Here is a 24,918-nt window from a genome sequence, read left to right as displayed (position 1 = left end):
CTGTAATTAAAGATGCAATGCTCCTTCAGAACAGAACCTGAACTTAAACATATTCATGGCCCGGACCAGACAGGCAATCATCTGTCTTCTTTTCCTTTTGGCTTTTTCTCGTGTTCATTTATTTATTTCTCAACCGTACTTTTTAACCACTTTCCCCCATTTTACTGTGGTCTCAAAGCAGCTTGCGATACTACCCCCCCCTCCATGTGCACATGCAACAGAAAACCAAAAATATTGAAAGCCAAGATAACAACAAATCTACTATCAACAAACAAATGAACATGGAGGGGAGGGGTCAAGGCAGGTGGTAACATCAAGAGTGGGCCTTTGATAGCAACAACAATCTCTTCCACCAAACAAGTAGTCACTCCCTTCCTCCCTCCTTCCAAAGAAGCAGCTCTCCTTTCAGTTCGAAGGGAGAACAGAGTTTGTTAGCCTCTGAACATTACATTTATTGCTATTTCTTTTTCCAGAGTGCAAATGACTGCCATATATAAATGCCTTCAAAACAACATGGGCAAATTGGCCCAATCTTGCATGAAGCAGTTGTGAATTCTTAAACTCCTTTCATTTCTTATGATTTTTTTAAAAATATAGATCCCACCATTTGTATACATGTTGATGTACTAACATGAACCCTGCTTGCAGTGCTTGTTAGGAAAGGCTCTGGCTCAATAGGAGACCACATACTTTATACACAGAAGGCCCCACGTTCAATCCATGACCTTCTTAGTTAAATGGACTGGGGTAGTAGGTATTGAGAAAGACCTTTTTTTGGTCTTGATACCCTGGTCAGTTGCTATCAGCCATAGAAGATAATGCTGAGCTAGAGGCACTTTAGCATGTTTTATACACTTCCCTGTTCCATTGGTGAAATGAATAGCTCTGAATGTGCATGCAGAGGGCTTCCTTTGCAGAGAGGAAATGATAGTGAAGCAAGGGCTCTGTAGCACATTGGAATTATCCCTGGGGATAATATTAAGGTATGCATCTAGGTAGGGGGTTTTTTCCTTCTTTTTTTATTGAGCCTTACACAAGACTTGGCTAACATGGACATTTCATATCTATGTACTTGAAATTTTCAAATATGACCATATTCAGTGTAATGCTGCATTCAGTAATGCTGAATGTTCCTGTATGTAACAGCTGGTACTACTGTGTAGAAGTGGTGGATGAAATTTTTCTGCAAGGAGGCCTAGCTGTATCCTGTCATGTTTTTGATGGGTGTTCTTCATGCAAGGGAGAAAAAAATCTTTCCATAGTTGTCAGTTAATAGATATTTTCCTATAGCTCAACAGACTGAAGCATGTGCTTTGATTCCATAGGGCTTGGGTTAAGTCATCACTGATAAACCTACAAAGAGGTTATTTAAGTGCCAGCAAACCCAGATGTAGAGGAGTAATTTAGGGGTTTTTTTTCTCCTGATTTTCCAGCAATCTGATCTTGTTTGGCATTTTAAAATAATTGGTTTTCTCTACAAATGTCTCTTCATCCTGATATTAAATGGTAACTGACTGATGAGGAAGTGGCTATTGTTGAGGCAGCATTACTTAAATATAATTATCAACCTTCTGCAATAAAGGTTGAAGCTAGATAACGTTAACAATGCTGGCATTTTTAAGAAAAATTGAATGCCCACTATAGTTTATCATAAAACAATGTTTTTCCACATCTGATTTATTTTATTTTTATAATGTCAAAATAGTTTTATCTTGCCAACCACCATGTTTTGTCAACCTCAGCTGATCAAATGAAACATGTTTCACATGGCCATTGTGAAAGTGGCAATTAGAACAAATATAGTTTAGGAAATTCTGCAGCCTCTCTAGCAGTGCTTACAACCGTTAGTTTTAAGATGGAGTTCAGATCCAGAGAGGTAGGGGATTAGAGTAGGGATGTTCACAATATTCTCTAGTGTTGAATTTGTCTGTCCACTCTCTAGAAAAGTGCACTGGGATAACCTACCTGCCTTTTTGACTCCTCACATTTCACCAAATGAGAAATAATTATTTAATACTTATGTATTTAGGAAAGACTCCTGAGCTCTAAAAACCAGAATGTGAGCTGTGGATTGAGAGCAATGCCAGCTGATTTTTCCGTGCAAGTGCAAAATTTTAAACACATTTATTTGCAAGGTGCTCCTGATAACATTGTCTCTGTACCCTGAATGTAGACACAAGTATGTGGGTAAAATTAATTTTTTTAATGAATGACTAATCTTTATAATTCCCTGATTTTGACTGTGGGTTACAATTAGAGATGGGCACGAACAGAAAAAAAACCCGATCATGATTTTCATTGTTCATTGCCATCCACGAACAGGGACTCACAAACAACCACGAACATGGCCCTGTTCACAAACATGTTTGTGATTGGCTGTTTGTGGGGGCCAGCAGGCTCTCCTCCAGCCATCATCCAAGTCCAGGTCCCTACTGCACCACTCCCAGAAACCTGACCTGAGTAGGCAGCAGGAAAGGTACCAATAATAAATAATAGCTTGGCCCAGAGCCTGGCAGCAGCCCTGGAACCTGAAGGGGTAGATCCCTATCCCACCACACATAAAGAAAATTCAAGCTCCAATGCACTCTCTCTATCAAAATGCCAACAGCAACTCTCTCCCTCTCCACTGTCTGCAAACTAAGCCAGAGCTGGGAGCCCTCCTGGTCTTTGCTCCCTTGTAACAAATTTGGAGCTCCACACTTGATAGGAAAACCTGCCTATCAAGCTAAATTGGACTTAGATTGGGGTTTCCAGGGTAACAGCAGGAGTTCAGACAGAGTTCAATCAATCCCTGCCTAAGTTGCAAAGGGGATTGATTGCAGGTGCCAGACTGTCTGGCCTGACAAACCGAAATGAATGAGGCTTGTAACAACCACATGTTCATTTAGAATGGGGCCTCATGAACAGCTTGTTCGCTTACAGCTGATTGGGCTGTTCGTGGCTTTTTTGTTTTTGTATTGCTGTCCATGCCCATCTAGTTACAACTATTGGTCAGTCTTTACTAGCTGCTGTTCAGGAACAGCAAGTAATTCCCTGCCCAAGTCCCCAGCCACGCAGCCAACAAGTCACCACATCTATGTCACAGTAATGGACTCAATTGCTCCCAACCCTCATGAGGTCTTGGCTAGTCCCAAACGATCAGGCCTATCTAAAATAACATTGTGTATACACAATCTAAAGCAGGTGAACACAGCCCCCTCTTTGAGCCAGCCTGAAGGGACCCCCAGAAATTAATGCTTGATCCCAAAGGCCACTGGCTGCTCCCACAGTGCTAGGAATTGAGTTGGAGGGCAGCTGCCTTCATGAAACTTGTGCAGTTGGGAGCTGGCGCTAGTTTAAATATTCACTCCTTACTTTACAATGACTGGCTAAGAGCCAAACTAAAAGTGACGTCTTACACAGGTTGGACACTAGTCGGCTTCCCTCAAGTTTTGATGGGAAATGTAGGCATCCTGGTCTTGCAGCTGTAATGGAGAGCCAAGCTGTAAAACCAGGATGCCTACATTTCCCATCAAAACTTGAGGGAAGCCGACTAGTGTCCAACCTGTGTAAGACGTCACTTGTAGTTTGGCTCTAAGCTGAATGAAGTGTCTGGCCCTGGATCTGTGTCCATGGAACCTCACATTCAATTACCATTTGGGTGGCAGTGACAAAATCAGCTCTCACACCATCACAGCAGGGAAGAGAATATCAGCCATGGGAACTAGTATGTGATTAAAGCACCTTTACTTGACCCAAATATGTAGAAAATAACTAATTAAAAAACAATAACTACTGGGGGGGGGGTTAAAAATAAAACCTAAAATGAGGAAAGCCAAAACAATAATGATGCCAGGGGAAATCACCCATTGGTGGGCGAATGAACACTTTTTTCTTGCTTTTCTTCTTGACAGAGGAGTGCAACCTTATTCTACTGCTCCCTTCTTTGTCTATCCTTGCCTAAGCAATAATACAAGCTTTTGATAGATTTGCAATCAGTGTGAAACATAGCCTTACGAATATGTGTATGTGTGCATGTGCATGCACAAATGTGCATGGATCTGCTTTTTTAAAGACCCACTGTGTATGTGCAAGAATTTGTGTGCACCAGAATGGGCTCATAGTCAGCATTTCAAGGTTCCTGAACATTACATTTCATTTCTGCACACGGTGAGCATGTATCATAATTGTGAATGGTGTGTCAATTATATCTTTAAAATATAAAGAAAAGCTTCTATTTGACAATTGCAAAATGTATTAAAAATCAGAATAACAACATGCTATCATAATGATAGTGTTTGCAGGGAACATTTGTTTTGGTTCCCCTTCAGAGAAGTTTTGGCTGTTCAATTATAGGCCTCATTGCTTCAGCATTATATTCAACTGAAATGTCAGAATTCCAAAAAAGCATATCTAATGTGCAAATTAAGTTTATTGCTGCTCATTGAGTTGTTTATTCTTTGTGATAGAAGTCTTTATTATACCTCAAGTGCTCTGAATGTCTTGTCTGTTTTTCTGTTTGAAAATGGGGCATGCTCTGTAATACATGGCTGTAGTTAGTAAGCAAGACAGCTAGATAATAGAAAAGAGGGAGCTTTTAAGAGGCATTTAAAAAGATTTGAGATGGAAACCTAAAGGAAAACTTCATAAAGAAAACAGCTTGTATTATGCAAAGCCAAGATCTCAGCATCACTCATAATGGTTGATGTGATCAGGCTACAAAGCCAGACAGTTCTGGTATCAGCCTTCTATAAAAGATGCATTTTTGTTTTGCTGCGAGTGCAAGAATGCACACTTATACCCCACATAATGCATGGCTGAACTGTTTAACAAAGCAAAACAATAGAACAAAATAAAGCAGTAGAACTAAGCTTCAGCGTTTCTCAGATAATTTTGATGAATTTCCTTTTTATTTTAATAGTATAAAATTGTGTACTTATGTGCTTCATTACAGTAGAAAAAGAAACTCTTCTAAAACTAGCTCTTTGTATGCCAGAAGTTTAAAAATAAAATAAATCAGCATACAAAGAGATGGTTTTGAAGTTGTTCCTTTGTATTTTTTGGTTTCTCTTTTTACCACAGACCCCTATGTTCTTCCTGAGATACCTGAATCTCATGGTTACAGGTGGGGACAGGTATCTCTAATTAAATAATGTTATTTGGTAGATTTTGAGAAGTATCTTTCTCCATTAGAGTCAGTTAGACAATGCTGAGGTAGATGTTCATACTTGTTATAAATATAGTTATTGATTTTTAACAAGGAACATTGGTCAAAATACATAAATGCCAGAGATTGGCCACCTTTGCTAATGTGGCTCTAGTAGGTCAATCAGATCAGGAAGCCACACGGAATGGTTGTGGTCTTCCCAGTCTTTCAAGGTCAAACCAACCTTTCGCTGATACATATGTCTCATTCTCCCTCCCTTCAAAAAGCAGTGTGGGAGTAGCTGGTAGCTTCAGTGCTGGGCACTGGGGAAAGTTGGTTTGGGAAGTGAGTGCAAACTCCCAAACTGGCCATGGAAAAGTGGATAGATCTTCTAGGGAGAGGAGATTTTCTCTACCTAGTCAAACAGACAAGTATTTCTGGAGAGTGAAGAGATCCTTGGTTGGGTGTGGTTGGAAACTGCCTGTGGAGACTTTCAGATTCAAGTTAAGAACTGAAGGAAAGCACTGGTATGTGGAGAGAAGGAGTACCCACTCAAAGGTGAGTACCAGTATTCCTAACTCCAAAGGTGACAAAAATACTAAAAAAAATTATATCAGAGGGTTAGGGGAAAACCAAGGGAAGAAAAGACTCAAAAACAAAACTATTTTCAGTATCTGTGTTCTGATTTTACCTTGTAAATTTTCAATCCATGATTTCATCTGACCTTTTTCTTCTAAAATAGTAAACTAGCTAGTGCTTTTTTGAATTTTAAAAATGCCTCAGGTGCCATTTCTGCTGTTTAAGGATGAGGGAACATCATAGGTACATTTGTCCATTAGATGACTCTTGGTTTCTCAAACTCATTTTATCTGCAGTCATATCAGCTTCAGGAATGTTATTTTCAAGATCAATCTTTTTTATTTGAACTGCTCCTTGATGGGGGGGAGGAGGTTCCTGTCTTCCCCTCACTCCTTTTTTATTTCAGACACTGACCACCAACCTGGAATTTATTTATGTAACTTTGGAGCTGCTATTTATATAACATTGGAGTTATTTAAATAATTTTGTCACATAGAGGTGGTGGAGGAGATGGAGAAGGATTTCTGGGTATAGGTAGAATAACTATGTATTACTGCTTAACTTCATTAGATTGACAAGAACCCTGAGGTATCTCTGAATAGGATGGGGCTTCATGAACCAAACACTACAAGATGAGCGGCCCAAGTTCCTGGGAAGGGAACACTGTCAATGTGGGGTTATCGTCTCCTGAACCCAACACAATAGAATAATTTTGACAAACACCATTTGCCCCCACAGTCGGAAGAATGAGACAGACAGTCATTGGAACTATGGGATGCGTTATTAAATACAATATCAACACTAAACTGTGGCAAAGGCAAACTGGCGGTACAGGTCAAGCCATGGGGTCACTCTAGGACCTCCACCGTGACCTGTCTGGGTGAGCCCCACTGCCCCGGGCTTGAGCCATTCATAGAAAGGCCTGGACTCGGCCGGCCAGGCAAAGGGTTCCCCACATCAAGCTCCTAAAGCCTCAGCCATACAGCATGAGGGAAGGACTTGCACCTGGGGTTCCCTGGAGGCGATCTGCACAGGTGGTGGTAGTCATGAAGCATACCATCCCTCCTGACAGACCCCATTTCCCCACCGATGGAGAATTGTCAAAGGGGTGCTCACTGGCCCGCTCCCTATTCACCAACTTTCTCCTGCCAGTGAAACCTACTAGGCACCTCCTCAAAATGCCTCCAATCCCTGCTTCAGCACAAGGTAAGCGAAAAACCCAACCCCTCTTGCCAATTGGGGGAATGGGAAAAAATTCCTACCTGGATCTGGAACAGCATCTGGCTAATCCTGCCCTAAAACAGGAAGAAGCAGGTGGGCCAATCTCATGGAGCAACTGAGGTTATGAGGCCAAGACGCTTCTGGCTCTTGCCTCCACCCCCAGCTTGAAGCCCAGATGGCCAGGAAGCCTGTCTGTCTCCTCTTCCTTCCGAGGAGGCAAAGTTTGGCTCCCAGCTTAAGCCACAGAGAGGCAGCTGGAAAGGGGCAGTGATCTCTTCACAGTTTGGTTTGTAACCAAGGAATACTTAAGTCCAGATTCATCATTACCATTCCAAACTTGGAGCCAGGGAGATTCTGTTCAAATATCAACAAACATGTTGAGTAGCCTTGTACTAACCCACACTACTATGAAAGAAAGAATTAATAAGCTGCAGTCACGCTGATTACCAATTTAATAAAACCCAGTTTCATTCATATAATTATTTTGATGTATGGGGCCAAAGCATCTTCACATTTTCAGCTTGTCACTTTGTCCTAGAAAATTAATCAGATGCATTTGACTTAGTTCTTAAGTCTGACATCTTCCGCAATGTAGACTCAGACAGAAAAAATGAATCCAGCTTTTCTACAGTCCCGTTCTTCAGTGATCTTTCCATATATTTGTAGTTTAACAGTCCATCTGTTTCTTTGGCTAGTTTCTGTGGTGGATATATCCAGAAGAATTTTTATTGTCTTAGCCATATGCTTGTCAGGCTCCTCTTTCACTTGCCTTATTGCCAAATTACATTTGTTTGCAGAATTTGTACTTCTGCATAGAAAAAAAAGGTGTGGGGACAGTATGAAAATATATGGCCATGATCCATAGAAGAGTATGATTTGTCAATGCCTTTATCATTCATATATCTAATTCTCAATGTAGACAAATCTGTGTATACTTAAATTCAGAGACTGGAGCCATAAACAGACAAGACAGATCTTTCTCAAACCTAAAAATTGCTTTAGGTTTGCAGAAAAATCTGAAATTATATATTAAAACCCCCAAATTAATAGAAGCAGGAAATCCCATGTAAGTTCATTATAAGACATGTAAAGAATGGTTGGGGGAAATCAAGCACAAAAAGCAGCAGTTCCAGATGGCCCTTTGTATTCTACCCAGGCTTCTCTGCATCTAACCTACAACCACATAAAAGCAGCTAAGAAGAGGTCCATGCTGTCCATGTTCTCTAGTCTATGAGTATGATCAAGATCATGGTCAACACAAGAACACAATTCATGTAGCATGTGGGCATTGGACATTCACATCTAATCCAAAATGGCGTGGGATCAGCAAGGTAATTTGTAGGGTCAGGCTCCAATGGTAGGGTTGGAGAAAATATTTAGAAGTTGACTACTCTAACCTGTTTCCCAATCCAGATGAAGGAAATATCTAGATGGACAGCATTATCAGAACTTCGGCTGATCGTAACATTGGAGACCCCTAATTATTTGGGGGAGAGAAGCATTAGAGCACTCTAAAAAGTCTCGCCTCTCCCCCACTTCCTCCCAAGTTCCACTCACAAATGAAAAAGAAGTGTTGAAAGAAGGCATGTGAGCCATAAGAAAATTTTGCTTTCTGTCCTCAGGCTCTGATTCCTGTGCAAAGAATATATTCAAAAAAAGTCAAAAGGGAGGTGGGAGGAAATTGTATTTAACCATTTAAATGGTATAGCATGTAAAAATAAGTTATTTTTTCCCCTTCAACAGAGAGAACTGTACTTATTACACCATCTTCCAAAATGGATGCTATTGTTGGAGAAAGTATAGTCTTACCTTGTCAGGTATCCAAAGATCCATCCATTGATGCTGAATTCTCATGGTTGTTTAATGAAGATGTCATAGATTTTAAAAGAATAACTCATTTTGAAAGAATTGGAGGAGTAAGTTTTATAAACTCTTTATTCCATAATCATTTTTTTTATTTTTAAAATCATTCTGAAATCATATGAGAAATATTAAGGTGCATTTGTTCTCCTGTGCACCAGAAAATAAATGTAATGCCACATGTATTTGCTCCCCCCACCCAATCGAAATAAAAGGCAGAGACCAGGTTGTGTATAAACAAGGGCCAGTTTATTAATTACAACATAACATAACTTGTCATTGTGGCAAGGGATCTAACTGTGGTACAGGTCAAACCCTGGGGTCCCCCTGGACCTCTGCCTTGATCTGTCTGGGTGATCCCCTACTGCCCCAGGGGTGTTCCATCTAAAGGATGGCTGGGACCTGGCAGCCAGGCAAGTGGTTCCACTTTAAAGCTTCAACCCGTACCAGCCATGGAGCCTGGGGGCGGCCTTGTCCAGGGGTCCCACCAGGCAGTCTGCCCATGCAGCTGGCAGCCATACAGCCTCACCAGCTGCTCCTGACAGACCCTAAATTCCCAACTAATGGGAATGTGCCAAGGGGGTCATGGGCCCGCTCATTTTATCCTATCCTGCTAGTGGCCGAACTATTTACATAACTGCCACAACACCTCAATTAATGACTCCCACATTGCAAGGTAGGCGAAAAACCACTCCCCTTTAAAGCCAATTAGGGAAGAAGAAAAAATTCCTACCTGGCCCTGATAAACAGTGACCGGCTAATCCTACACTGCCCATAGGGAGAGGTGATTGGGCCAAGCACGTGGAGACAACTGAGGGCTGGAGGGGCGGAGCTGGCTTATAAGCCCTCGGCTCTGCCCTCCAGCCGATGCCCGGTTGCCCGGGAAGAAGCCGGCTGCCTTTTCCCGTTCCGGGGTGGCAAACCCTGCCCCCAGCCTGAGCAGTCTGGTCTGCCTTCCAGGAGGCCACATTATTTTGCTTTCAGTGTTCATAGTATTCTTTTCTGATGTTAAGCTTAAGCCTACCATTCACCTATTTAAATTGAAGTGTATTATGTTAAGTTCTTTATATGTGATGTGTTTTAGCCTTCTTCAGCTGATATTATGTACATTGATTTCATTGCATTTAGATAGGAACCCACACAAGTGTATTCCTACACCAACCTACACTCAAGTGACAAGCCATGAGTATACCAACTAAATGTGTGTAGGCTCCATTCCCATGATTGGGAATATTTAAAAAAACAGTGATCAACGTGCATGATGTTTGAAGATAGGTTCCATATGATGGTTTTAGGTGCAGTGTTTGGTCTAAAAAATGCAAACTAAATTTTAGGGTCCTGTGCTGTTTCTATTTTCCTGGTTGCCACTTGGTTTATTTTACTGCTGGTTTCAATGTTTATGTTTGATGATTTTATTTTTGTATTGTTTTAACTGGAGAGCTGCCTGAAACATATATATGGGGAGATGGAATACACATCGTATAAATAAATACCTTTCTTTATGACTAGATTTAACCTTGGAATGGGCTAAAATCCAGGATACATCTAATTAATTTTGACATGAGGAAAGGGGCCTACATCAGCAATAGAACTACTGCTTTGCATGTAGAAGTTCTCAGGCTCAGTCCCCGGTATCTCCATTTTAAAAAATCAGACAACAGGTGATGTAAAAGACCTCTGTCTAAGTTCCTGGAGAGCCATTCGTTGGAGCAGATAATAATGACCATTGTATGCCGATGCTCTGACTCAGTTTGGCAGCTTCATGTGTTCATATGTGTTCATGCTTTGTTAAGGAACAGGCTTCCCCAAATATACACCTGAGGGCATGGGTAAAGTAACAACAGCAAAACCCGGCTTAATGTCCCTGGGGACAGCCTGAAAATCAGGAGGCTTCCAGGATGGAAAATGCTCCTTTCCTCCTTACATAGACAGACACAGACAGAAAATGACATTCCCTAGCTGTAGTTGAAGAGCAGCCCAAATTTTATTTCCTATCTAGTTCCTGCTCATTTTTAGAAATGCTGCATACTGTCCCAGGCCTCCCTGCCATCTCCGCTTTACTTGGTAAAGTAATCCTATTCAATTGGTAATAGGGCATGACCTTCTGTACTCTCTAAGACACATAGATACACACAGAGAAATGGGCCATGCAATCTGTATTCAGAAACGCTGTACAAATCTGCTGTTTTAGACTGAGGGCCAAGCTACACATGATGAATGACACTTGAACGGCAAGTGTATTTCTCCCTGTTCACTTGCCCTCCACTCAATCCACTTGCCGTTCAAGTGTCATTCGTCATGTGTAGCTTGGCCCTGATTTGCAGAAACAACAGATTATACTGAACTAGCAATCAAGCCCATTGTAAAAACAATGGGCTCTAGAAAACAGTGCTCCTCCCCATGTCATGGCTGTGGAGAGCAGCAGGTGGGGGGGGCAGCAGGGAGACCTCCCCCTTGTGGGACTCCCCCATGGAGCACAGCCTGGGCCAGAGGGAGGGAGGGAGGCTGGCTGGCTGCTTCTACCCCACCAACTCTTCCTGGGGGCTTCTCCACGCACCCATTCCGTAACCAGCCTCAGCAAGCCTTTCCTCCCACGAACCACCAAGGCACCCATGGAGAACAGATGGGGGCCGAGAAAAGCGGAGCTTTACCAGGCTCTCTGCAGCTGAGTGAGGCTGTCTGGAGGGAGGGAGGGGGAGAAGCCCAAGCACCATGCTCTGGATGCTGGTTTGGGAAGCCTTGGCCCCAAGACCCTCCCTCCCACTCTCTGCCTGGTCCCTGCCAGCTTGAGGGTCTGAGACATGGCTGCGGCCACCTGTCATGCTCCAAGCCTCCATGTGGAGGGATCATTGTCGGGCTTTCCCATTATGCCAGGTCTTTCCAGGCCTCCAGAGAGCCACACTGCCTTCCCAGGCCTTCCCACCAGCGCACCATGCCTCCCTGCTGCCTCTGTGACTGCAGAGGTGGCAGGGAGGCTTGGCATGGTGTGGCACCCCTCCCAAGGCCCTGCAGTGACAGAGACAGCCACCACACCAATGCAGCCCTCCAGAGGCCTCCTTGGGAGGGCTGCTTCTCCAGGCTTATCTTCATGCAGCACAGTGTTGCTGATGACTCACTGCTACTGTGCCAGGATAAAAAGTGACTCATTGGCAATAGGGGTTGCCTTTTATATATTAGGATTATGTTTTGGAACAGAGGCAACTCAGCATGTCTGGCACTCGGTAGCACTATATTTTCACTTCTTCTAGAACTAGGCTGTGTAACTGTGTATTTGTGTGATGGCTTTCTTTGTCTCTTCAGAAGCTCCTGACGCCACTTTTTGTGCCTTTTGTTCTCCCTCTCCTGCTGGTCTTGCAAGAAAGAAGAGCTATCCTGTGCAAGCTTGCAACAGGCACACACTCACATGCTTACTCATGTGCAGCTGGATTATCTAGTCTTTTGTAATAGTGAATAGCATTATTTAGATTGTTTCTAGATTCTCCACTATGTTTTTATTTTTTCCTCTGTTACTGCAAAGGGGCAAGTGAATGTGGATCAGCTTCAATAAAAGTAAGTTTTAACAGTTGCTCTGGCTTGAAGAGTAGTTCATCACACATGATTCCACACTTTCCTGACTGTGCAACTTTGCTAGATTAACTAACAAATATCCTCAGTACTATGCAACAGAAGTTACCATTGAATACAGAATCTCATGTATCCCATTGTGCTGTGCACTAAACTGTGCTTACTATGACTTGTACTTAAGCTTGTGCCCTAAACAGTAATGTGCATCTGCATCAGCATCCACACCATGGCCATTTCCACACACGTTGAATAATGCACTTTCAATGCACTTTCGCAATCCTTTTGAAGTGGATTTTTTGTTCCACACATGGAAAATCAGTTTCAAATGTTCACTAAAGAGTATTGAAAGTGGATTATCCAAAGTGTGTGGAAGCAGCCCATGTTCTGCTATTGCTCATATTCTTTAGAAAGCAACAACTTTCAAGTTCCCCTGTGCCCACTGACGTATCAAACAAGGTGCCTGGTTACCAGTTGCTTTATAGGCATAAATTCTGTACAACTCCATGTCTTTCATCCTAACTCCAAGTCACATGACCAATATATGTCTTCAGGAATGCTTATCTAATCCTTTCCTTGCTCTATTTTTGTTGCCAGCATATTAGTACATAGCCACCACTACAGAAAATGCACTGGACATGTCACTCTCTCTACTTGTAGGACAGGTGAACGGTTTGCATTTCTGCCCACAGTCTAAAAGCCTCTTCCTAACCAGAAGCTTTGTTCCTGTATATAGGCTAAATCCATTAATTTTTGCATTCAATGTTTGCATTATTTGTGAAGCCATAATAAAAATGTCGAATTGGAAAAAACTGATGATAGCAATGAATAATTTAATTTTAAAGCTGCATATTTTATTAATTTCTTAGCAAGTTATAAAAATGTCCAGTATGGAAAATACATTGGGAGTGATTAGTTGTTTCTTTCTCTTCTTTTTACCTCAAGGAATCAGTAGGGGACTTGATGGTAAGAAATATTCAGCTAAACCATTCTGGGAAATACAGATGTAGAGTGAAAACAGCTATGGACAGCCTATCTGCAATGACAGAAATTATTGTAAGGGGTAAGTCTGTTAACTGTAACATTGCAACTAACTGTAAAAGTATATGAAATACTTCATCTTCAGAGAAGCTCTTTTGCATGAAATGATTTGCAGTCATGATTTGCAGTTCAAAAATGTTTTTTACTACTACCCTCAGATGAAGTTTTACCCAATGGGCAACAAAGCTACACACACTCTTCTTCAAACTATATTCACCATCTCAAAAATATGTCTTTAGCATGCTAAATTGAATCTATTATTTGCTTAGTGAGAATGAAGAATGATTATTTAATATGTCCTGTATACACAAATCACAAAATCTGTGTTGAACACCAGTGTGATCCTACAAAAAGTAAAACCAGTCTAAACCCTTGATTTCATTGGGACGAGATTGGAGTAACTCTGCCTAGAATTTCACTGTCAGATGTGTTTTTTATATCGTTTGTTTTAGAATATGTTGATTTGTTTGTAATTATTATGTCATTCTTTGTGGTTCATTTTTTGGTAAAGGAAACCTTTCTCTGAGTAAGAGAAACACATTTTTGATAGGCAGAAGCTTGGAGGAACTAACAACCACTGTGCCTATTGGATAAGGAAGTTGTGGGGGCTCCATTAAGGTTGCCTAAATCTGGTAAACTTTTTTATATAAAGTTTATCTGTGTATTACAGCGTTCTGCTCCCAAAAAGTTGAGATTAAAATACTGCAATTTTTAATAAATAATAGTCAATTAATCCATGAGCAGACAAGACAAATCTTCCTGGACACCTGAAAAATGCCCCAGGTTTGCAGAAAAATCTGAAATCTAAAAAAAAATAAAATACATTGGATATTTTTTTTAAAAAATGATTAAAGGAACTCCTGTAGTTTTAACCAGATGCCCTCAGTGGCTGTTGCTAGGCAACCAAATAACAGGTCCATATTCCAGGGTTGGTTTCCGTCAATAAAAGGCAGGGGGAGAGGGCAGGGCCCTTTCCAAGGCTGTTTGGGCTTTTGAGGGAGGATTCATTGGGGCCAGGGCCAGACACAAAAACTAAATGACTTAATACCACATTACTTGCATGACTCACCCAGGCCTCACTGCTTGCTACTGCTCAACAGCAGTCCCCCCACCCCAAGACAGTGTAGCAAAATGGTTAGAGTTCAACAGTAGGATGTAGTAGACCCAGGTTTGAATTGCCACACTGCTGTGGAAGCTCACTGGGTGACTTTAATCCAGTCACACATTCTCAGACTAACCTACCTCTCAGGGTTGTTGTGAGAATACATGGAGGCAAGGAGAATGAGGTAAGCTGCTGTGGGCACCACTGTGAAATAAATTAGTAAATATAGATGAAGATGGGGGGAAGATAAAAGGTAAGTTGTTTAATGGGTTTGAAGGAGAGAAGGATGTAGGGTAAGGTAAGCATATGGAGACTGCCATGAGAAGGGAAAGAGGAAATAATGTGAGGAAGGGGATACAGGGGGAAGTGAAGTGACCCACAGACACAAGTCCTTACACGTTTCCCACCATGCAACTGAGCCTGGCTCAGCTGACACCATGCAACTGTGTCATAGAGGAGAGGCTGCCTGAGGCTGAAGGGGGAAAGGTGAAAATGGGAACAGACAAAGGCAGATGGGAAGAGAGAAGGAAACAAGAAAGTGGGGAGAGACTATGGGGGGGCAGGCAAAGGAAAGAGGACACGGTGCAGAAGGAGAAAATGAGCTGCCCCGCATAAGTCCTTACAGGTCCCCACTTGTCATCTCTAATAACCATTTGGATGTCACAGAGATACAGGTTCATGTATCATAATAGCTATAGTAGAACAGTAATCTGGGAGGAGAATTTGCATTTAATCCACCTGTTTCACAAGGAGACAAGCAGCCAGAGTAGACAGAGGAGTTGCTTCTTGGGTACTGATGGGAATGTTTTGCTTTTGTGCTGATTGTGCCGTAATGGATACAGGCAAAGAAAAAGCAATGGCTATGAAAATATTTGGCAGTATTCACACAGAAGATTTGGTAACATTGTTTGATTGGAGGTTCCCATTCTGTGCAGAAATTATATCTTATACATGGAATTTCATACATCCTGAAAATTATGGGCTGCAAGTGGCTGGAATTAACTAGGGTATGTTCCCGCCCCCCCACTTCCCTCCATGGCTTTCATGAACTATAGAAATCAAATAAATATACCCTCTATTTCAAATGCTATATTGATGGAGAAAACTGAGATAGATAATGGTTTGTGATTTAGGAATGATGGGCTTTGTTGTTGTCGAAGGAAGAACCCCCTTAGATGATTTCCAAGGAAGTGGACAGAGACATTTTTGTCTATTTTAAACTGTAATCTTTTCAGGAAAGACTGGAGGGGTAAGATGTTTAAAACATAGGTTATCCTGTCTTACAGCAGGAGGCTGAACTAGATGACTCACTGGGATGCTTCAATTTCGATTTCAAAACCTATTCCCAATACATCTACTGAGTGAATGAAGAATGCATGAGTCCAAAGAGCAACCATTTCACTCTTTGGCTAAAGTAATATGGACTTTTTCCTTTTAATAAGGCACTCCAGGTCCACCCAAAGATGTTAGTATTGAACATATTTCTAGTACAACTGCAGTGCTAAACTGGAGACCAGGAAGAGATAATAACAGTCCCATCCAGATATACACTATTCAGACAAGGACTCCTTTTTCTGTTGGATGGCAAGGAATTTCAACAGGTAAATGCTTGTATTCCTGACGTCTCTATTTGTGTATTAGGTATATTTTAAAACTGCTTTCTATATCTAATTGTTTCTATTTTATTCGTAGTTCCTGAAGTTATTAATGGAAGGACCCACTCAGCAACAGTGGTGGATCTCAATCCATGGGTTGAATATGAATTTCGAGTTGTGGCTGGCAACAGCATAGGGATTGGGGAGCCAAGCACACCATCTGAACTAGTCAAAACTAAAGCATCTAGTAAGTTTACAGAAATGTTGCTGATGGGGTAAGGAATCCTTTAAAATTGCTTGAAACTTTCACATTCATTGTGTGAGAGAGACTTTAGGCATATTATTTGTTGATTTTCATTTATTCATTATATTTTTACAAGGTGGAGTCTTCAAACAATCCCCATATGGAGTGGAAATGGTTAAATGTCTATGAAATCCCCCCAGTAGCATTATAGTACAACACTGCTAAACTCCAAATAATTTGAATAGCTTTTTGTCTATTAGTCCTAAACCACAGTAACCTAATGCTATAGTATAATGTGTGCTTGTTTTCCTACAGTCCAGAAAAATCTCCAAAGCAGTTTATATGTGGCAATAAAATACAATTCCAGTGTTTCCACTCTCTCCAACAGCTAGTACTGCTTTGGGTTGGCCTATCCCATCAACTCTTATTCTCTTCAGACCATCACGGTTCTTCCCATACCTCTTCGCCCAATCTCATACCCTAGTTGCTATGGCTCATCATGGACTTCTGGATCAGGTTCAAGGTGCTGGTTTTAACCTATAGAGCCCTAAATGGACTGGGACCAGCATACCTGAGGGACCATCTCCCTCTGTAGGTACCACAGAGGGTGCTTAGATCAGCTGGAAAACATTTACTGGAGGTCCCGGGCAGGGAGGTTTGAATGGCCTCAACCAGAGCCAGGGCGTTTTTAGTCCTGGCTCCAACCTGGTGGAACTCTGTCAGAGGACACTAGGGCCCACCAAGATCTTGTATCTTTATGTTGGGCCTGTAAGACAGAGATGTTCCGCTAGGCCTATGGTTGAGGCCAGGAAATTATATCTATCAAATTAGTCTCCTGGCTGGTCTCCTATCAGTGGGGGGCTATATGACTATCTGCCCCCGCACAAGAGTAATGATTATTGAATATCTACTCATGACTAGACATGGGCATGAACCAAAAAAAATTAATGACTCTGTGGTTTGTGGTGTAGTGCCGACGATGATCCCAAGGTTGCGAATCGCAACAAACATTTTCCGTTGCCGAACCGATTTGCGGTTCGTGGTTCATGGGGTGCGGAATGGCCCCCGTGTCACTTAGAGAGCCCATATTCCTGGGGAGTGTTTTGCAGGCCCTCCTACAGCCATCACCCAAGTTTGGACAAGATTGCAAAAGGGATCTTGGAGTTATACCCTCTCCAATCCAAGCCCCCCAGGAAACTCCCACTCGATACAATTAGAGCCACCGGTTGACATTGGCCCAGTGTACAGAAGGTGGGTGCTGACGGTGGCCACCGGGCCTGGCGGGCACAGGGAGGTGGCAATGAGCTGCCTCCCCTCAGGGGGCGGGAGGTCTGGCTGCTTGCTGGCAGCACCCCCCATGTGCCTGCCCACCAGGCCAAAGAGGAGCATGCTGGTATTCCCAGTGAGGGCAGGAACGTGGGTGATGACGGCGGCTGCCGGGCCTGGCAGGCATGGGGAGGTGGTGGCAAGCTACATCCCCTCAGAGGGTGGGGGGTCTGGCTGCTCACCGGCGGCACCCCCATGTGCCTGCCCGCAGGCCAAAGAGAAGCACGCTGGTATTCCCAGCAATGTAGGAACGGTGGGTACTGCCAGTGGCTGCTGGGCCTGGTGGGCATGGGGAGGCGGCATCAAGCCACCTCCCCTTTAGGGAGCAGGGGATCTGGCCACTCGCCAGCAGCACCCCCTATGTGCCTGCCCACCAGGTCAAGGAGGAGCACGCTGGTATTCCCAGCAATGTAGGAACAGTGGGTACTGCTGGCGGTGGCCGGGCCTGGTGGCATGGGGAGGCAGCATCAAGCTGCCCCCCCTCAGGGGGCAGGGGGTCTGGCTGCTCACTGGCGGCACCCCCACATGCCCACCCACCAGGCCAAGGAGGAGCATGCTGGTATTCCGAGCAATGTAGGAATGGTGGGTACTGCTGGCAGCTGATGGGCCTGGTGGACATGGGGAGGTGGCATTGAGCCACCTCGCCTCAGGGGGCAGGGGGTCTGGCCACTCACTAGCGGTATCTCCATGTGCCTGCCTGCCAGGCCAAGGAGGAGTGTGCTGGTATTCCCAGCGAGGGCAGGAATGGTGGTTACTGCCGGTGGCTGCCGGGCATGGTGGGCATGGGGAGGTGGCATTGAGCCACCTCCCCTCAGGGGGCAAGGGGTCTGGCCACTCGCCAGTGGTACCCCATGTGCCTGCCTGCCAGGCCAAGGAGGAGCGTGCTGGTATTCCTGGCATGGGTGGGAGAGGACATGACCTTCAGGCGGGGGCCTGATCCCCCAGCAACTGCAGGTCCTCACCTCAGGGTCCCACTAAGGAAAATTTCAACAGCAGCCGACAGTACCCACCTTCCTGCCTTGCCGGAAAGGATGGGAGAGAGGGGACATGTCATTATGAGGAGGGGGAGGGGGAAGATCCCTCAGCAACCACGGGTCCTTACCCGAGGGTCCCACTGAGGAACAGTGCAGCGGCGGCAGCAGCCAACAGTACCCACCTTCCTGCCTTGCTGGAAAGGATGGGAGGGAGAGGACCTGTCATATGGGGATAAGTGGGAAGATCCCCCCACAACCACCAGGCCAAAGAGGAGTGTGCTGGTATTCCTGGCGTGGGAGGGAGAGGATGTGTCATTTGGATCAGGGACCTGATCCCCCAGCCACCTCGGGTCCTCACCCGAGGGTTCCACTGAGGAACAGTGCAGCGGCAGCCGCCTCCTGAGCCATCAGCCTCGAGGTTGTAAGCAGCGCTGTCCCAGACCCCAAGGGGACAACCTCCACCAGCACGGCCTGCCGGAGCGCTGTGCTCTCAACAGCATCACCTTCAGGGCAAAGTGATCTGCCCGCTGACCCCCGCTCAGAAGAGCTCGTAGCCCCCTTTCTCCCCCCAATGGATGTTTCACTGGGTGAGGAGGGAGACAGGCTCGGGTGGTGCCTCTTCAGGTGCCGAGTCAGGGCTGTCAAAGACAGGTTCTTTGGGTTTTTGCCCCTGAGCACCAGGACATCACAGGCACAGCACCGCACCACACAGGGGTCATCAGGAAGGGCCTGAAAGTGCCTCCATATGGAGGCGTTGTAATGCTGACCGCTAACTGTCCCAGGGGAAGGAGAACAAATGGTTACAGTGTGCGCTGCAGGCCTGGACACGGACGATGGGGTGAGGGGTGGACTGCAGGCGGGGACACCACTGAGAGTTTGGGATGGGGACAGGAGGGATCTTTCATAACACACATACCATTCCTCCAGGGATCCATCACCCACCCACCCCTCCTCAAGATGTTGAGAGAGATTCTCTCCCCCCTGCAGAAAGACCTCTTTGGCCTCTGCCACAGACCACACAGGTGAATTGGGGGGAGCGGAAGGCCTCTCTGTGGCCCCTCAGCCACACCCAATACTGCTTTCCACAACTGAACCAGGAGGACTGCCATCGCACTTCACCCCATAACTACCCTTGGCGGCCAACACAACAGGAAGACTCATTGTGCCACCAAACTAGAATTAAGGAGGACAGGAAAGGAGATGACTCTGTGTGCCCTCCGCCATGGTGCCCACTGAGCTTGGCCCCAGGGCCTGGCAGCAGCCCTGGAACCAGAGGCTGCTAGAGCCCTAGCCCAGCACACCAAGATGCCTGACCACCAGATCAGGCACTGAGCCCTCAGCTGAGGTGCCCACTGAGCTTGGCCCGAGGGCCTGGCAGCAGCCCTAGCACCAGAAGGAGGGAGGGACTAGAGCCCTAGCCCACCACTCCTACAGACCTGACCAGATCAGGCACTAATAATACTGTGTGAGCCCTCAGCTGAGGTGCCCACGGAGCTTGGCCCCAGGGCCTGGCAGCAGCCCTGGCCCCAGAGGGAGGGAGGGACTAGAGCCCTAGCCCACCTCTCCCACAGACCTGAACAGATCAGGCACTAATGTGAGCCCTCAGCCCCCATCACAGTGTGGCTAAGGCTGAGGTGCCTTAGCCACACTGAGCAGCCCTGGCACCAGAGGCTGAGGCTAAAGCCCTAGCCCAGCTGTGCACCCACAAGCCTGACCACCAGATCAGGCAGTGATAATACTGTGAGCCCTCAGCTGAGATGCCCACTAAGCTTGGCCTCAGGGCTTGGCAGCAGCCCTGGAACCAGAGGAGATAGATCCTCTCCCCCAAATCCAAGATGAATTATACTCTCAGTCTCTCTCCCCAAAGGCTAGCAAGTGGCAAGCAAGAGCTCTGTCCAACTCCACTGCTCGCTGAAAGTGAAACCCAGCCTGGGAGCCAACGGCTATTTAAAAGCACAGGTCCCATTGAGCAACGCAGGAGGTCTGTGTTTGGCCATCAGAGCTGCCTATCAGAGTTTGAAGGGATAAGATTGGAGTGCCCATGGCTACAGAACACCTCCTTCCCCCTCCCTCCCCTGGGTGTCTTCTCCCAACTTGTAACCGCTTTGCAGCTCCATGGTTGGAAGGAAGACCTACCGATCAAGGTAAGCTGGACTTCCATTTGGGTTTCCAGGGCGACAGAAGGAGCGCAGACAGAGTTCAGGCATTCCCCCGGCTTCGTTTCCAGGAGCATTGATTGCTGGCGCCTGACTGTCTGGCTTCCCAAACCGTGGCCAAATGTGCCGAACCAGGCTTCTTCCGAACGCTGGTTCGTTGGCCGTGGACAATCACAAACTGCCGTATCACGATCGCACCATCGCCAATTTCGTGGGTTTTTTAAGTTCATAATGCGGTTCATGCCCATCTCTACTCATGAATCTCTTTTTTCTTTTCTGGGCCACAGGATTGTGGAATTGTCAGTGCCGCTGAAACTCAATTTTAAGAAATTGTGATTTTATGGATTTTATTTTATTTACTACTGTATTTTGTCTGTTCATTGTAATCTGCCCTCAGCCCGCTTGCGGGGAGGGCGGACTAGAAATTCAATAAATAATAATAAGGAATGTATTTCTCTTAATCTTTGCTCTGCTGCATTTCTTTAGAGAGAAAAATGCAAAAATGAAAATAGCAAGAGTTTAAAAATCTATTGTTAAATAAAATTGAAATCTTTTTTTAGCTCAAAGCTGTATGGGGAGAGTTTATTTACTACTTCAATATTATTCAGGACTACTGATGTGTCCCTGTAGGGAAAAAAACTGGCACAGAAGTGGTTATTTTGAAAGGATTTGTTTCTATTGTTATTGTTGGGTTCTACAGAAGTACTGCTGTGCAGATAGAAAACTGGCAAGACAAACTATCTCATAATAACTTCAGTGGGAACGTTTGCATATTCTCTCAAAGATTTTATGGTGTGGCCATTGCACAGCATCCTTATTCTCATTATTCCCGTGGCAAATCCCCCCCAAGTAATAAAGTTTTAATGCAGAGGTGGGTAAAAAGTAGATAATGGGTCACTGGTGGACTACTGCCCAGTTTCTAAAGAATCACCTAAGGCCTTCTGCATGCTGGGATTCATGTAAAGAATTATAGACTTTGATCTGATTCATACGTACTTAAGCAAGTGTGTATATTCAAAGTCACTTAACATGGATTCTAATTATGCCTTATCTGTTACAAGATCTTGCATTGGGGACCACTAGGACTGTAGGGAAAAAAAGAAAAGATCATGAAAGACCACCCCCTTTTAACATATGCAAAAACTGTATAGCTTAATACCAGGAAAAGCCAATGTATGGCAAATGATTAAGTAGCGTATTGTTACATGTTCCATTCATGCTTCTCTGGGTGGTAAGAAGTTTGAGGGACAATATTTACTTCTGTTAGTTCCTTGGGGTGGTCATATGGCTTTTTCTTTATTTACAGATATGCAGGTAGAGCTAAAAACCCTCTTACAGGGTAGCAAACCTGCTTCCTCACTTCAGATCCCAATAGAGAGAGATCCTGCACTGTCAACATGCTCCAGCGAGCTCACAGCAAAATCTGTCAGCTTCCCTATCAGTCTTTTTGAGAATCCAAAGAACTCTTTCTTTCTGGATTGCCAGGTCCCCCCACTTTGAAAGTGTGTGTGTTTGGGAGGGGGGGATGGCAGTTCTCCTCACATGTGTATGTGGAGAGTGCATACATGCTCTCCATGGGGCTTCTGATGATGTCACTTCCAGTTCAAACTAGAAGCAATGAGGTCTCAGCAGGGCCAGTTCTTTAGTAATGAGCCCCAAATATTAGGAATTCCTTAGGAATCACTCCTGCTGAGACCCAGTAGTTTCCAGTCATGTCATTAGAAGCCCCACAAAGCACGCATGGCCATTTCCCCTTGTACTCTGCCCAACTTCCCCACACCTTTTCCTCTCACCAGCCAGATGAATAGTGGCCGGGGGGAGGCAGCTGGAGGCAGGGGATCACCTATTCTCAGCATGGAACTAGCAATCCTGCTTTATTTACACAGATACCCATATCTTCCTCTTTACTTCAGCTGTGGGATGCCACCTCTACCAAGCCCTGATGAGTCATTGGATAAAGTGATTTCCTAATATTTAAGACTCACTGAGGAAATACCTAGGATCATTAGGGAATATCAGCATACATAATATAACTGAGCTTATAAACCACTCTTCTAGACAGATTAGTGTCCCACTCAGAGTGGTGAACAAAGTCAATATTATTATCCCCACAATACAGCTGGAGAGCTGGGGCTGAGAGGAGTGGCTTACTCAATGCTACCCACTGAGCTCATGTCAGTAGTGAGATTTGAACCAACAAAGTGCTGATCTGCATCCCAACCACTTAACCACTATGATTTTTGTCATAGGCTCTGGCTCCCCCAGACATTCCATATTATACCATGTTCGTAAAACAGACTGATCCACACTTACCAGATTTCAAATTCACGACAGTATATTATATAGGAACAATGGGCTAATTCCCCCTTATGCCATAGAGGGTATTTTATAAACTGCAGAATTATAGAAATCAAGGGATTGTCTGCCTTTCTTCAAGTGAAGGCTTTTAGGACAGAGCCTGATGTGGGTAAGTATTCTTTGATTAGGATAGTTGGAATGCAGAAATAGATCAGATTCAAAATATTGATCCAAAGAGCCCTGCATATTTGAATAAACGTACCCACTTGGCTGCTTTATAACATTTATTCCATAGACAACAGGGGGACATTCCTTCTGTGCAGCTGGCTGCTATGCTTCTAGATTACTAATTAAGATCAGCCTCAGTGTAACAGGTGTGGCAAATAAGTAGTAATGAAAGGGTGAAGGAGAAAGTCTGTCTTGCAATGTCTACATTGCCAGCTAAAACTCGATCAAGCATTTGTACATTCCTGGAGGCAAATGAGCCACTGCTTAGTTCATTAAAATGAAGCTGAGAATTAATTGAGCTTCTGTCGATGCACTCAACCATAAATTTTCATCTGTTTCTTAACTATGACCCAGTTAAGGCTTTGTTGAATAGTAGTATAAATTTCTTTCCAATGCAAATACAGTAAATACAGAACTCATTTAACACAACCACTAATTGAGCATTAACTGGTTCAGGCAACAGTAGAATGTTAGTTGAGCTTGGCTTGAAAGTCTCCTTTTAATTCTTCATTTAGTTAACTGCCCCAGTCGCCATTCCTTCTTAAATTTTGACAAATGTAATACAATTTGCTCAAAGTGAACTGTCCAAACAAAAACTGACAAATGACGATCCCCCCCGTTAGAAAATAATACTTTGTATATTCGATATACCTACGAAAGACGAATTCAGAGTTGTTAAATTTATATATTTTTAAAAAACTGTCTTGATAGATCATAGTGCTACTCAAGAGGCCAATCTGCTCCTTATACAATGCAATTCTAAGGAGAGTTACACACTTAAGTCCAACGTGTGACTTTGCTTATGACTGCACTGATAGTAAGGGATCTCCTTACAGAGAATGTCTTCTGCTAAAGAGTTGCTATAATGACATAATCAGTCTAATTATAGATAATCTACCCCGCTAGATCCCCAAACATCAAAGGAGCAAGATTTCTACCATGATTCCAGTTCATTATTTAGTTCCTTTCCATCAAAATCTGTCCAAAGTCCATTTACAATGAAGATGGTAAGTCAAGGAGGAGACGAAGTCTGTGCTATATTCTGGTCGAGCGAACCACTCTCGATCTTGAGACCAAAAGCCATTAGTAGACATGGGCACGAACAGCATTACGAACAGAAAAAACCAACGAACAGCCTAATCTGCTGTTCTCGAACAGTAGTGAGGCCCCATCCTAAACGAACAGGTGATCATTGCAAGCCTTGTTTGTTGCCTTCGGCAGCCGTTCAGCAAGCCAGACAGTCTGGCACCTGCTGCAATCAATTCCTTTGGCAACCGGAGGCTAGGAGGGACTGAACTCTGTCTGAACTCCTTCTGGCTTTCCTTCTGGCTTTAACCCTTCAAAGTACTTCCAGCAGATAGTCCCGTTTTTGCCTCTGTGTAGAGAAAATGACAGCCAACGGGGAGACCTGTGGATCATGGCTTTTCTGGGGTGCAATCTCTCTGAAACTTGGGGGGTCTTCAGAGGACAGTGAGAACTATGTCCCCTGCAAATTTGGTGGGTATTGGACATTGGGAAGATCAGTTTGTGGGGTGTTTAAAGGGCCCTGCCCCTTGCACGTGGCAGGAAAGGGCCCTTTAAACTATCAGCTGGCAGGCGGCAGGGGGG

The 24,918-nt window shown here is 44.4% G+C and overlaps 1 protein-coding gene across 1 annotated transcript in view; it reads left to right on the top strand.

Annotated features, from left to right (window-relative positions):
* The window catches only part of CNTN6 (contactin 6), a 232,121-nt gene that overhangs the window by 148,863 nt on the left and 58,340 nt on the right, over positions 1-24,918 (top strand). The window contains 4 exon segments of the mRNA XM_054977138.1: positions 8,669-8,841; positions 13,292-13,409; positions 15,932-16,090; positions 16,182-16,331. Coding sequence (XP_054833113.1) covers positions 8,669-8,841; positions 13,292-13,409; positions 15,932-16,090; positions 16,182-16,331 — 600 coding nt within the window.

This window comes from Eublepharis macularius, chromosome 4, assembly GCF_028583425.1.
Source record: "Eublepharis macularius isolate TG4126 chromosome 4, MPM_Emac_v1.0, whole genome shotgun sequence".
NCBI classification, from domain to species: Eukaryota; Metazoa; Chordata; class Lepidosauria; order Squamata; family Eublepharidae; genus Eublepharis; species Eublepharis macularius.
The sequence above is the reverse complement of the archived record's forward strand: the minus strand, read 5'-3'. Positions and strand labels throughout refer to the sequence as shown.